General features: G+C 36.9%; 1 protein-coding gene across 4 annotated transcripts in view; it reads right to left on the bottom strand.

The window, feature by feature from the left end:
- Window positions 1-2,408: 2,408 nt before the first annotated feature.
- LOC146148648 (uncharacterized) overlaps window positions 2,409-15,009 on the bottom strand; it is a 113,946-nt gene continuing 101,345 nt past the window's right edge. For 3 of the 4 annotated variants that reach the window (XM_083387615.1, XM_083387617.1, XM_083387618.1), the window contains 6 exons: window positions 14,807-14,941; window positions 13,109-13,455; window positions 12,846-13,039; window positions 3,782-3,930; window positions 3,102-3,326; window positions 2,409-3,009 (listed from right to left, as the gene is read on the bottom strand). In XM_083387615.1, coding sequence (XP_083243741.1) covers window positions 2,864-3,009; window positions 3,102-3,326; window positions 3,782-3,930; window positions 12,846-13,039; window positions 13,109-13,455; window positions 14,807-14,941 — 1,196 coding nt within the window. In that variant the 3' untranslated portion in view covers window positions 2,409-2,863. The remainder of the gene's footprint in view (window positions 3,010-3,101; window positions 3,327-3,781; window positions 3,931-12,845; window positions 13,040-13,108; window positions 13,456-14,806; window positions 14,942-15,009) is intronic. The other variant, XM_083387616.1, reaches the window with a different exon arrangement.

The raw sequence follows: 15,009 nt of genomic DNA, 5'->3' as shown, positions 1-15,009 counted from the left end.
CCGGCGTAGATAAATTAAAAATATTCGCTAAAAATTCACATAAGATAACAAAAAATGTGAGATAGAATTAATAACACTTGACCTACCTGAACCCAAACGCTAACCTGAATCCTAACCCTAATGATGTGCGTTAATTTACTAATTATTGGAACGCTGAAAAAAAAGCCCAAACTCGGGTGGGCAGAAGATAGTTTCTCGTCCATTGTATACAGGATTTGTTACGTTCAGTAAAATCGTTGTTTTGTAATAAGTAACTTAACAATTGCTGCAACTACAGTATCACAAATGTGTAGCAAAGTTCCTGAAGCAACCTGAACATGATTTTGCGCATGTTTCAGCTGCTTATATGTATGATGCTCATACTAACCCTTGAAATTGTGCATGCTTTACTTGACAAAGGTGGATATGCGCTAATGTGGAGCACCAATTTTGTATTGCAATTTGTTCGAGAGCTAGCTGGTGAGTTAAATGGCTTATGACTAGTGCAGTGGTTCTAAAAATGAGGTGTGCGCCTTTCCGTTAGGTCAGGCAAACAGCATAGTACGTCTTGTTGAAATATGAGAATCTCTGACCTAGGGCGCTTTTATCTAAAAAATAAGATGTTTAGGCTATCTACATTTGGCAGGCAATCGGGATCTGTGTGTCAGAGTAATGTAGCCTTAATAACTGGCGATCTCTAAAACTCTTTGCGAGAACCTTGGTTTGAGCTGACCTGGTTTCGAGCATTTTAGGCGTTTGCTTCGGACAGCAACTCTTAAAATTTCACATGTCAATTATAGGGTTGCTATCCGACAGCACTTCCGGAATTTTACCTTGACCAACTCAGTTTAACATTAAAAACTAAAAGGGTTTGTTGTTTTAGTGAAGTAAAATTTACTTCAATAGTAAATTTTTAGATGATGAATCTAATTAATTATGATTGGCGTTTTGCCTTCTTCCATTCCTCCGTAACGTAATAATATTCAGTGCCTTCTTCATTATCTCTCTCGTGCGCCCTGTGTTTAACTTGAGATGAGTCGGGCCCAGCTACGAGGCCGACCCTTTTGAGTGCTAATGGGCTAAACCGGACTGATAAATTAAGTAGTGTTGGGTCGATGTTAGCAATCTCGGACAAATATCTGATATTCTAAGCTTAAGGGACCTAACAATCAGGGACGTGCAGTCAGAGGATGCACTGCCTCCCCTGCCAACATCTGGCGAAACAAAAGTTATAACAAAGAGATGGTTATCACAGAATATATATTACTTCTAAAGTATAGTAAACATTGCACGTTTTTAGGTGCTTTAATTTGTATGAAGTGCTATAGTCATACTCCCTATCCCGCAAATTTTACGTTTCTATACCTAAGCGTGCTTTTTCTATTTCTGTTGCTTATTCTTATCAAGCGTTCACGCGGTCAAAATCGTTGAAATACGCGGCCTCTCTTCAGATCACAAAAGTTCCACGCACTGCATTATGCGTGCCTTTTTTTCGCAAATTCTCTCGGAAAACATGATGAACGATTTAGCTATGATTTGAGGCAAGCTTCAATTGTGACGTCCCAGCTTGAATGTCCGCATAGTAAAAACTAAAATGGAGGAAAATTTAGTATCTAAGCTGAGAGATTTTTTAAAAATAAACTTTCAATCAAAGGCAGACCTGTTCCAGATTTAAAAGGTTTGCATCAGACGCCTGGACAAAAAAAATAACACTCGACCTGCAAAGAGATTGGTATAAAAAGAGTGGGTGTGTGGCTATGATAGGCGTAGCCAGGGGGGCCATGGCCCTTCCAAAATTTATAAATATTGTACTCTTAATAATAATTTGTTTTGTAGCATTTATGAGTGGTACCTAGATCAAAGTCATGCACTGTTACGTCATAAACCATGTAGTTATTATTAGGTTTGCTATACTTATTAATGTAGTTTGTCATTTTGTTTTTGCTCTATGAGAGGTTTTTTGAGTATTGCGCTAAAACTCAGTCAGTTGCTGCTCGAAACGGGTTGCTAGCATATTTATTCGTTTCGATACGCAGTTCATAAAATGGCTACTTTTTGCCCACCCCTCCCCAAATTTTCGGCTGGCTACGCTACCGGTGGCTGTGCTTTCAAAAAACAAGAAAGCATGCTGCTATTTCTTTTATTTTTATGAGTACGATACGTTTTTGTGGTTGTTAAAGAAAAATGGGACTTGAAAAAATTAGTGCCTCATCACCATCTAGGAACCACAAAAACGTTATAGGCTGTTGTTCAATCTGTCCGTAACTTTACCGGTTTAAAAATATTAACCCTTTACGTTGGTGTTGCAGCACTCTGCCAAAATATTTGATAATGAACACCTTGAGAGTGTTCTTTAGGTCAGGACCACAAGAAAAAAATCTGGAGAAATATGTCGGTCCCTTGTTTAAGGCGCATACACATGGGTTACTTGGCTCCAGGGTCTATCTGAATAAAGATATTGGTCCCTTAAATATGCTATCAGTATTTTGCCTCTACACTAGGGTTAAAAAACTTGTGCTACATTGACCGTCATATTTCGCGACTCCCTCAGTAAGCAATATGCGATAGGAATTTCAAGGCGCAGATCTATATAAGTTGGTGCTAGCTATAATAGTCCTACGTCACTATTTTTTAGCACCGAAACATCTTTCGAGATAACTACCAGGAAAAATTTATTCACAAAAAACTTAATTAGTTCAAATAAAATTGTTTGTTTATTTTGTGTCACATTTTTTTTTTCAGAAGACCTGCTAGCGCTAAGAATTAGCCAAAAAAAGGAAGAACTATCAACAACAAATGGAGTCTCAAACCGAAAACCCAAAAATCTGGAAAAATGTAAACTGCGAGATGCAAAATAAAAATTAGTAACAATTGATCATGTTTTTTAAACTGGCTTCTCTTCATCAAACGTTCCATAAAATATGCCCCTTATACGTCTGCGGTGGATTTCATCATTACTTCGAAGAAGAAGAGTCGCTTTGGTCGATGGAATTGTCACAGTAAAATTTCCACGATCTCCGTAATATACATCTATGTAAAACAACCAAATGCTCAAATGAACAACTAACCTATTACAAAATATTTAAAAATAAAATTTCTCATTTAAATTAATTTTTACCGACCTAATAGCGTTTTGTCCGATCCAATCCCTTCGTAAATAAACAACTTATCTCGATGCGATGTCATAAAGTGACTGAACTCCAGCATTATTGCGAAGTTTCCAGTCTCATTGATTAATATTGGCGCGATAAGCCAAATACAATCACCAGACCCGTTATGACCAGCTGGATAGTGGCGACTGGTAACGATTCCTTCCTGTTTAGTTAGTAGACTTTGGCCTCCACACCCTGTTAGGAAAACGCATCGCACTATTATTGTTTGCTTTTCTATATGATTAATTCGTGTAGCTTCCTAAAATGCTCGTCTCGGGTTGGTGATTTGGCCACCTGAAATGCTTTTCTGGAAGGATAGCATGGGCATAACATTTTCTTAACCGGACGTCCAAAAACAGGCGATTAAGTGACAACTTAAAACATGTAATAAACACTCGTATCAAATTCACCAGTAAAATTATGTATAAACACTTCCGACTTGATTCTCACAAACAAAAGATTTTAATAGGCATAATCAAAGTAGCAGGTTATACTACCACATCGTACTGTTAAACAATTTATCTAATTTAGCAGACATTTATTTTTCCATGTGAGTACTGTAAAAAAAACATAACACAAGATCATAATCTGCGTTTCTGAAGTATGTGACCGTGAAGAGTTAAGCATACAGAGTGAATAAAACAACTTACCCGAAGGACAGTCATGTTCGTCAGACATGTCGCTACAATCAAACGAACCATCACAAAGTTTGTGCAACGAAACACATTTACCACACAAACATCTGTGCATACCACTACATAATCCTGGTTCTTCAGAGTAATATTCGAAGTATCCCGCACTAAGAATTAAAAACAAATTTTGCATTAAAGATTTGATTGTTCAAAGCCCACTATAAAACAAGTTAGTTCTCAAAACGTTTATTAAACTCTTTTGCTGGATGCACAATTGTCACCATAGAATACCTTACTATAGTGTAAACCAGTGTTTCCCAACCTTTTTTACATTAGTGCCCTTGGGCTCAATATTATTTCACCCCTCCTCATCTTGCTTTACAGTAAAGTATTATATTAATTGTTGTCTACCATGATATTGACTTCACCTTTGTTTCGATAAGCTGTCAGTCACTAGGGCGATTATTTTTTTTACTTGGGTCAAAAAATAATCGCCCTAGTTATGACATTACCAGGAAAATTTGAACTTTTTGCACCAAGACTATAAATCAGGGGTCGGCAACCTTTTCTAGTCGCCAACCAAACTCAGAAAGGTCTCTGCTGGCCGCATTTTTTCATCCATACTACTAATGAAAATTGTAATAAACTACTTTGAGGAAACGCGATAACCTTAATAGATAATATAATTCAATGTTTGTTAGTCCGGGCGCACCTGGCGAGCGCGATTTTTTTGGGGGTATAGCGGCATTTTAAATTTCCTGCTAGTTTTTATTATTACATTGCCCCCCAAAAAATATATATGAGTAATATTTTTGAATACGTTTTCCGTTTGTCCACGACGCACTTGGCAGCCTTCCACGGCGCAACGGTTAAGAAGCGCTGATCTAGTCCAAAGACAACATCAAAACGTGTAAACAAGTGGTCGTTGAAAAATCATCATTCGCGCGAAGCGTGAAAATTTTTCGCCCGTACTAAGGTAAAATAGTCAAAAAGTATTTGAAATAGACTCGTGGCTAGTTGCCAAAGGGGCGCGGCCGGCCGTAGGTTGGCGACCCCTGCTTTAAGCCAATTATTACGTAACAATGGCTGGGAAACCACTCCAAGTTCGCAGTACGAAAGTTGCCATTTAAGGTTAAAAGTTATACCCACAGTGCTGTTTGTTACAATTTTTATATGAACTTTTTATAAAATTTTGCCAGAAGTTCTTTCATTTAACGCCCCCTTATCTGCGTTCAGCGCCCCCCAAATAAGTAAAAGACCCACAAGGCCCCCTTCTAACTCGCCAACGCCCACAAGGGGGCGGTACCGCCCACATTGGGAACCTCTGGTGTAAACAGTTGTTGTGTAGGCTCGAGCAACATTTTCAGCAACATTTTCATCAACTATTACTATTTCATTTCAGTTATCAACTATTAAGATTTACTTTGGTCTGAAGGAAGCCTTATGTAAAATAATGTTTAATACATGGTTTGTAGTAGTGGTATTTCAAGTTCAGTGATGTTGACAAAAATGTAAATCATAACTTGACGTGATAAAAGAAGGAATCTTGAAAAATCTCCTGCCTCGAGCGAACCGCTGTAAAATATAACGGAAGCTAGGCACAGTTGTGGGAAGAGCAAAAGACTTCGCATTTATTCATAATTTGGGAAAAAATAATATAGAAGAAGACGCATTGGGAGTATCAAAATATATTAGCACATTTCTTAAAATAATGACATCTTATACTAGAATATTTACTAAAATAATGTGAAGGCGGACTCCAGCCAAAAGACCGAGATAAGAACAACACCAACGTCAGAACAAAACACAATTCGGAATAAGGCCAAAATATGACTAATACCTAATGGTATTAGTACCGTCTAAACGGGATAAGAAGTCCTAAATCCGTAAGACCTAAAAGGTTAGAATCAGGCCTAAACGACACTTTAACTAAACCCAAACCCCTCCCCAAAGTACATTACTAACTTTCCCAATAATTTCAACACTAACCTATTTTCTAACCCCACCGATTACCCACTAATAACCCCAAACAGGACCCAAAATCTGGTACCAAAACAGCGGCACCTCGACGGCGCCGGTAAGACTATAGGGCGTCCAAACGTAGTCAACAAAACTGCCGGTGCCAGACTGATGGCCCACGATCGTCCCAAACCCTCTTCCCACAGGTCCGGGCGGTATCTTGGCCCTTTAGGCCATATTCCGATGAATTTAGGATTTATTACGACAGATTTAGGTGTTATTCAGACAATTTTGATCTTATGCTGTATACGGCGCACCAGTGCGTTGCGACTAGCGACACACAGTTTGAGAACTTTTCGTTTAAAGTTTTGAATTAGTATTTATTTTGAGCTGTAATTATAAAATATATTCAGAATACATTTGAAACTGCCAACAAATATTACTTCAATGGTAACTTTATGCATTATTAACAAAATATTTAGTTATTTAGTTATTTATTTTTGTACTAAAATAATACAACTAAACTGAAATAAATAAAACAACAAAAGCACCGGCTCCTTCGCCAATCTGGAAATTTCCATGAAAAAAATGTTTTTTTCGTTTTTGCACCCGACCTAAAAAAACAACAATGAAACGAAGACAGTTAAGATGGTTAGTGCTGCAACTGCACAATAAGTATAATATTATTGATAGACTGGTATCTTTTCGCAAAAAGGTTGGAAATTTACTAAACAAAACACTGCGAAGCAACTAAAAAAGACGGTGTTGCGGTTGTTGTGTATATATTGTCATGTGGAGTTATCAGTGTATATTTTGAATGTGCCATTTTTTTCAAAACAGGATATGTATCAAACTATATTTCATAAATAATTGCTGCTCGGGCTACATATTGTGTTTTCTATATTTCCTTCATTGTTTTTGTGAGAAAAAAAAACATGTGAGTAGGGGTTTATGTAAAATACTAAGAAAAATTAAGTTCGTGTGTTATTTTTAGTTATTATTTTCACCACAAAATAACCGCACCCAATCCTGGATTTTGAATTTTGCTCAAACAACAACTTTTTCTATATATCTGAGTCTTTCAGTGTACGGGAACTTATTAATAATACATTCGCCTAATTATTAATAACACATTTCGCCTAATTATTAATAACACATTTCGCCTAAAGTGGGTTTACACCAATTCGAATGAATACAAAACATGTTATTAGAACAGAAACAGCATTAGTGTAGGCTGAAACACCATTGCTAAACACTTAAAAGAAACTAACAATGCGAGAAAAAGTCCCGCGGTGTTACATTAAATTGCCATATTTTTAAAAATATTTTGCAATATTTAGACTATGATTTCGGTATGTTTTTTGTTTGCTTATGCTTATAAATGACGTGATGTTATTAGTTCAACTATAAGAAAAATATGTTTTTTTAACTATAGGTTGCAAAAAAAAAAAGTTAAAAATGGTTCAAACCAGACGTGTCCAACATGAGGCACGCGTGCCAAATGTGGCACGCAACCGAATTAAAAATGGCACGCAAGACCCCAAAAATGTTGCACGGGAAACATGAAATGTATCTATTGTATATAATATGTATGTTTCTTTATTTGTTTTGTTAGGGAAACACTACTTGCGACGAAAACAATGGGTTATGACATACAGTATTATTTGAGCTGCTTAACAACTTGTGGGCCGCCAAGCTATTTTGGGTTAGTGACTAACGAATGTCCTCTTTAATGACTTCTCGTTTTCGAAAAAAATGAAAACACACTGTTAACGCCCAAATGTCCTCATTTTTAAATATTGCGTTTTTTGTATTAATTGCGGCACGCGACCCGGTGAAGTTAAATGATTTTTAGGGACAGAATGAGTTCTGATCATTTTTTGTGTCAACGATTCTTAAGGGTACACCAAATAATGAGAAAATAAATTTGCCTTGTTTTTTTACTTTGAGGCTGCTACTTTTTGGTGATAATAATTTTAAGAGTAACACTCCATTTGCATTGTACTTTTTGCCCTCTTTTCGGGCGACGAAAATATGCTTTATTATGAATTTGATTAGCACAAATTAACTATCATTTGTTTTTAATATGGCAATTTATTTTATGCCAATTGATACGATCACTGGTAATGCAATTCCATTTTGATACTAGTTTGGGCAAAAAGTAACGGTTTTAAGTGGAAGAAAGCCGAGTCACATAATACTTTTTAGACTTGAATGATTCTAGTTAAAGTAATTTTTTGCTTTAGAGACAAATGTCTAACGCAGTGGTTCTCAAAGGGAGCCACTTGGCTCACTTTGGCGGGAATTTTAAATTTGGGGGAGGAAATGTGGATAAAAATGGATCACTTTTTATTATTTAATAATTAAAACACATAACTAACTGCACAAACTTCAAATGGGAACGTCTACTTCAGGGGTCGGCAACCCCTGGCACGCGTGTCAAAAGTGGCACGCAAGATGATTTTTCTGGGCACGCCAAATGATTTAACGCGCACGTTATATCACCTTAAGATAGTGCAACCATTACACCAATACCAGATCATAAACTTTGTTATTACATCACTAACACTAGTGCCAACTAAATGTTTGCACACATTTCCAGTTCGTGTCACAATTTAGTGTCTTAACTATTGTATTTAACATTGTTTTTGGTGGGCGTTAAACTTGTTGGTAACGACTAACCGTCCGTATTACGTCACAAAGGCCTAAAATTGGCGTAATGTTTACTGCGTTAAAGCTGGGCATTCTACATTAAAAGTAAGCACGTGTGTTTTTGTGCGACTAAGAAACCAAAATAAAATCAAAACTGATAGTTAACACTTCTAGGTATCGGCTGAAAAGCGTCGAAGTATATTCCAAAATAGCGGGCACAGTATTGTGTTAGTGACAGTTCGTTTTCTTTCAGCAGGCTTTAGGTGTTTTTATACAATTTAACTTATGAAATTAGGTTGATTGGCGTCCCCCAAGATGCGTAAATTAAATGTCAGATCATTTGTAAAAAGTGGAATAGCAAATGGTGGCATATTTTCCATCTTTTCCATCAACCCTATAAGTGGATTGCCATACTTATTTTAGTTAGGTAAATCGGTGAAATACAGGCTGTAGAGCAGGGTCGGCAACCTACGGCCCGCGGGCCCACCAATGTAATAATCCGGCCCACCAATGTAATTCATTCGGCCCGCCGCCTCTTTGACACGAGTCTTTTGTCCACATACTTTTTGACTATTATAACTACGTAATTACGAAAAATTTTCGCGCTACGCGCGAATGTCCATTATCCGTCTGCTTTGTTTACGTTTTGATGCTGCATTTTCAACTATAGATAAGTGATTCTTTACCGTTGCGCAGTGGAAGGCTACCAAGTGCGTAGCGCAAAATGGGAAAAAGTTTAACAAAATATTGTATATATGATTTTTTTACTTTTTATTTTCGGCAATGTAATAAAAACTTGCAAAAAATTTAAAATAAATACCGGTATAGCAAAAAATCGCGATCGTTTCGCTGGCCAGATGCGCCTTGTCTTTAAATAGTTAATAAACACTGAACTAGATTAACTTTAAATGTTATCGCGTTCCCTAAAAGTAATTTTATTACACTTCTCATTCGCTTTGCCTCAACACTTTACTGCCTGTGTAAATGTAATTAAACACTTTTTGAAGCGCAAACAATATCCGAGGCCCGCCTGATTCAGAGTTGTTCTAACATTTTAGTAACACAATTCTTGGTCATCATTTTGTGCGGCCCGCAGGAAACTTTTTAAGTTTGGTTTTGGCCCGCGACTAGAAAAAGGTTGCCGACCCCTGCTTTAGGGTGTAGAGTCTGAGCCGGACTCTGGACTCGATGAAATTGCACATTTTGCCGGAGTCGGACTCGGGTTGTTTTCAACCGACTCCGGAGCCTTGGTTGCCAGTGCAAAACCAAACATAAAAAATGTTTGGCACGCGAGTTGTTGATGTTTTGGAAATTATTCAGAAACTGGCACACGGCATACGTAAGGTTGCCGACCCCTGGTCTACTCACTATAAAAGCCCGTTTACACTACAGCTGCACTGAGCGGAGCTGAGCTGCACTGGGCGTGAAATTGTTTTCGCTACAGCTGCAGTGAGCTGCGCTGGGCGTAAAAATGGCCCCAAACGTAACGTGTTTCTATAGCCGCACTGGGCTTGAGTTTAGCAAAGCGTGAAAATCGCTCAAAAGCGTAACTTTAAGCTAGCTGCAGCTGCTGTACGGGGCTTGAGTTTAGCAAAGCGTGAAAAGATCGCCACAACAGAATTTAAATGCAAATTACGCTGTGCTCAGCTCAGTGCAGCTGTAGTGTAAACGGGCCTTAAGACTTAAGTAGCCTTATGTCAGGGGGTCCAACAAGCGGCACGCGTGTCAAATGTGGCACGCGACCTGATAAAAAATGGCACGCAATCCCTCCCCAAAAAATACTAAAATTGTTATTTAGCCAATTGCCAAAAAATCTCAATTTGTTATTCAGCCTATTGTCAGAAAATACTAAGTTTGTTAAACAGCCAATTGCCATTGTTTGTTCACAATATAAAACAATCGCGGCAATCACGACAACCAACTACTTTTGATATAGTAACATGGAGGCTAGCATTCACATAATATTATATAGCTTGGTGTAAAGAAACAAAAGTCAGCTCACCGAGAGACACTTTAATGTAGTGATGCGCATTTCTACTAGACAGTATTTTTTTCAAGTTTAAATAAACGTTCTTATTTTTGGTAAAAAAGCGCTTTTATTATTAAAAAGAATTGGTTCGGTTACGAAACTTTTGCACGGGAAGAAGTTATAAGATAAAAATTGGCACGCCGGCATGTTTGAGTTGGACACCCCTGCCTTATGTGAAGACAATATGCTGCTTTAATTGTGTTAATCTACGTCATAATAGACTCTGTTTGGTTTACAATATCTATTGTTTCGTCACAGTAAGTAAAGTTCACTAGCACCAGGTGCCGGTTTTTTATTGTTCGTTTGTTTTAGCATGGTTGTAAAAGTAATATGCCAATTTAGTCGTTGCAGAGCAAACAGTTCTTCCATTTCCGACTACACATTTAGTCGAATGTGGTTTTAGTGCCATTACAGATATTTTTACTAAAAAAGGAACACTTGACATTTGCAAACGCGGTGATCTTCTGGCAAAACTGACATGCTTTTCTCCTTAAATTTCATTGTTTTTTTTTAAACATAAAGCTCGTGGTTCACATTAACAATGAATAACGCTTTGGAAATACATTATGAATATTTTGTTTGGTAAAATTGTTCTTTCCATTTTTGTATTTTTTTAAATTACACCTTACTTTTGTAATGTTCGCTGTTATCTCTAAGATAAATCATAAAAACGCACCTGGCACATCCTATCCATATATGTACTGTGAAGTTTTGGCAATATTCCTTTTTGGGATTTTTTTGGGAGGAATTAACATTGTTTGAGTCTTTAAGGGAGGAATACGAAAAAAACTTCGGGTCTAACGTCTCTGCAATATGGCTTTATCGTACTTAACACGTCTCCAACTTGGAAGTTTAGCAGGAAACAGGCATGGTATGGTCCAGCCCTTCGCAGTAACCTTTGACAAGAGTTCTGTATAGCTGTGCGATTAAACGTCTTACCCCTTGCTAGCTCAAAACATCCTAATAAATTCCATTATATAAAATAACGAAATACCCGGCGTTGTCCAGGTAAAATAGTATTTGCCGTTTTTAACTGGTAAAGGACTACTCATGTTGTCCAGGCGATGTTAACTAATTACCGCTGCAACACGCACGGCAATTCGCGAACTCTAATAAGATAAACTACAAAAGGTTAACATTATAAACAACCGCTATTGCAAGTACAAATTGTATAATTGTAGTGCTTAATTAAATAAAAAGCAAACAAAAAACCTAGACGTGGTAGAAAGGCCAGGTCATTCCCAAAATATTTTTCAACGGAGTGTCCCCATGGCTGCGGAGTCGGTTAAAAATAAACCGAGCCGACTCCGGTCAAATGTGCGATTCCATCGAGCCCAGAGTCCGGTTCTGACTCTCCAATTTACGTAACTAAATACGGTGGATTTTCACCAATCCACTTATAGGAGTGTCATATAATTCACATACTCAATTATTCAAAATACATGGTTGGAAAATATCCATCATGCTTTTCGCCTTTACAATTTACAGTTGGCGGAAATATCAGTTTCAAAATTTGGTACTGCGCGTGCGCACGTCGGACTCGAGTCCAGCAAAACAAACCAACTCCGTTAAGTCCCGAGTACCGAGTTCGACCCCGCAGCCTGGTGAGTACAATGCAACACAAGAAACATTTTACAAATTCATTCGGTTTTTATAAAACATCGATGTGTTTTAGTTCTATTTTTTACAAACGCAATCTGTTAATATACAGACTTATCTTGTCGTTCTGTGACGCATTTCATCAAATTTATTTTATTTTTCGCCAGTCATATGAACTTAAAAACTTAATGATTACAAAATGATTGCATCTATTTTTTAAATTTCGTTTATTGATTTTATTTATTACGAAAACAAAGTAGGTGTTTTTATTGAAGAGAAAGGAGGCCACAGTTGTTATAGCCTATGGAATTGCGCAATTACAATTACATTTCTTATGTATGCTGATGTTTTACGTTTGACATAGATCACATAGCCAGAAATCAGACGCGGATTCGAAAATTAAACAGATTTTTTGCCAAAAAAAGGGAACTATTTACTTACGTAAAGTTATATATTTCGGGATTAGTGCATATAAAAAGCAAATAAAAATCACGAGTAGAAAAATATCTGAGGGTTGCTGTATTCAAAACCAAACCTAGACATGATCTGTAGTGCAATAAACACGGAGTCCACAATTTCTCAAACACAAGAAACTTTACAAAAAAAAACAAACGTTGTGCTTTGGATAAAAAACGTTTAGTTGTGAGTGCAACTATACACGAAAAAAAAACGAATTCGGTGTCCCAAAAGGTCTATTCTATTATGTTCATTATCACAAGATACAAATCAGTGGTATATATCCTATTTAGCCCCTGGAACAAGTCAATTATTTTTCTTCATTTCTTTCAGATCTTTTATAGAATAAATAAATAGCAGCAAGTTCACCGTATAAATATAACATACCGAATCCCTTGCAAAGTCTTTCGACCGACAGGCAAGACGTAAGTAATTGGTTGACCAGGCTGCGACATATACGAGCTTGGACCTTTCCTCCAATCGTGAGTTATAATGTTATCATTTATCAATATTTTTATATTTCCATTTCCATTTATGAAATTGACATTAGTTTTTGGTATTCTTACAACTGCAACCTCATTCTGTGGTTTAAATACAAGAATAAAAATCAAATTTAATTTGAAAATTTTCCTAAACCACAATTTACGAACCTTGGATGGGACGATGATCCATTTGCAAGAAGTATGTAAGTGTTGCTCTACTTTGTTAAACATAACTCTCTGAAACTCTTTGTTACCGAGTATATAGGAATTACTGTAGTTGGATGATAATTTGTTGTAAGCCCCGGTGGGTAGAACAACACCTGCATCTAACAATCGTTCATAGTAAACCGCAAAAGGGTCCAAGTTACGTTGGTAGGAGCACCCCGAAAGACAGTTGAGTTCGTCTGCTGCACTCGAGGAACAATCAATTTTGCCATCACAAACTTGGGACTTAGGAATGCATTGAAACGATTTCGACAAGTTCGATCGCTCACAGGAAAATTCCCCTGGACAGCCTACACACAAATGGTTCTCAATAATCTTAAATTTTCCGTAAAAGTATTTTTCGGTAAAATACCATCAATGTTAAAATTAAAGAAAAATATGTTTGCTTTAAAACTGCCTCATGTTTAGAACCCTAGAATGGCTATTTTATTCTATCAAACCGCCACAGACTAACATGGGCTTACAAATAGACGTATACAAAGTAGAAAACTTTAATATGCTTATAGCATATCGTGGTCTATTTTTAGGAGCCGTCTCATCGCAATCTCGAGAGAATTTAGGAAACAATTTTGGGACTGCGCGCGAATGATTTTCATCCTATTAATGTAAAATTAAACAGTTATTTTCAAACACAAATTCTAAATAGGAGGAAATCGATTACACTTTTTGCTAAATAAACGATAAATTTATTGCGGTTTTCGAATGTACTCTGCTTTCCCTTTTTATGTGACCGCAGCCTTACACCGCGACTTTTAAAAACAAAATATAATTTCAACAAAATTTAGCGATTTAAAGCAACTTGTTCGCGTTGTGCGAACCGATAACATCTTTATAATGTAGATTTTGTATGGAAAGGAATTTTTTAAACCTTAAACTTCAAAAAAATAAAAGCACTACGTGCTTTTACTTTTTATGGCGTCACGTGACGTAATCTTGGAAAAATATTATCATGTCCCCTAACCAAAACACCTAGACCCGTCCCTGCAGGAAAAATAAATAAATAGTATGGCCCGCGTTTCCACGCGGACAAACCTAGAACGCATAAGAACCTCTAAATTTCAGAATAAACGTCACATCAACACTAAAAACAGCTTCCGCTCACGGCAGCTCGAGCTTAACATGTTACCAAACTGTTGCTTTTAATATAATGATTACATATTTTTCCTGATATTTTGTTCAGCCACGCAACATTTAGGTGAATATTGCAAATTATGGCATATACAAAAATAGCAACTTTACAAGGCTGTGACAACGCTAATAGGCTAATTTACATTAAATGTTACAATAAAACAATGAGTGCCTTCGGAACGACTGAACACAATCATTGCTGAAGACAGCTGTTGTAAGTAGGGATGTCCGATCCGGTACATTTGTGAGAAAATATTACCTTAAATCGAATATAAATTTGTTTCCCAATAAATAAGAAGATGGGCCTAATAAACTAAAATTACCGTCATTGCGTTTTTCAATTTTATTCTTTTGGCTTGTTTGAGCAGAGTAATGACGTCATTTGGTATCGGATTGGATCGCTATACTTTTGGCCAAAATAATAGAGTATTGGTATCGGAAAAAAACAAGTATCCAACATCCCTAGTTGTAAGTGTAACTAAGTTGCTTATAGATAATTGAAGTTATACTCACTATCGCGTAGTGTTCTGTCAATCCAACTGCTTACGTCGTTCGATATTTGCATGAAGTAATCAGTACCGAGTGGGATGCCAAGAGTCGGATTGTGGTTCGGCCAGACTGGAGAAGTAACAGACAGTAAAAGACTGTCTTTTAGAAATAAAAAGCGCCAATTATACAAGCCGCATGGGTTAAAAAACGAGGAAGCATTCTAATAA

Source organism: Ascidiella aspersa, chromosome 4 (assembly GCF_963924565.1).
Source record: "Ascidiella aspersa chromosome 4, kaAscAspe10.2, whole genome shotgun sequence".
Taxonomy (NCBI): Eukaryota; Metazoa; Chordata; class Ascidiacea; order Phlebobranchia; family Ascidiidae; genus Ascidiella; species Ascidiella aspersa.
The sequence above is the reverse complement of the archived record's forward strand: the minus strand, read 5'-3'. Positions and strand labels throughout refer to the sequence as shown.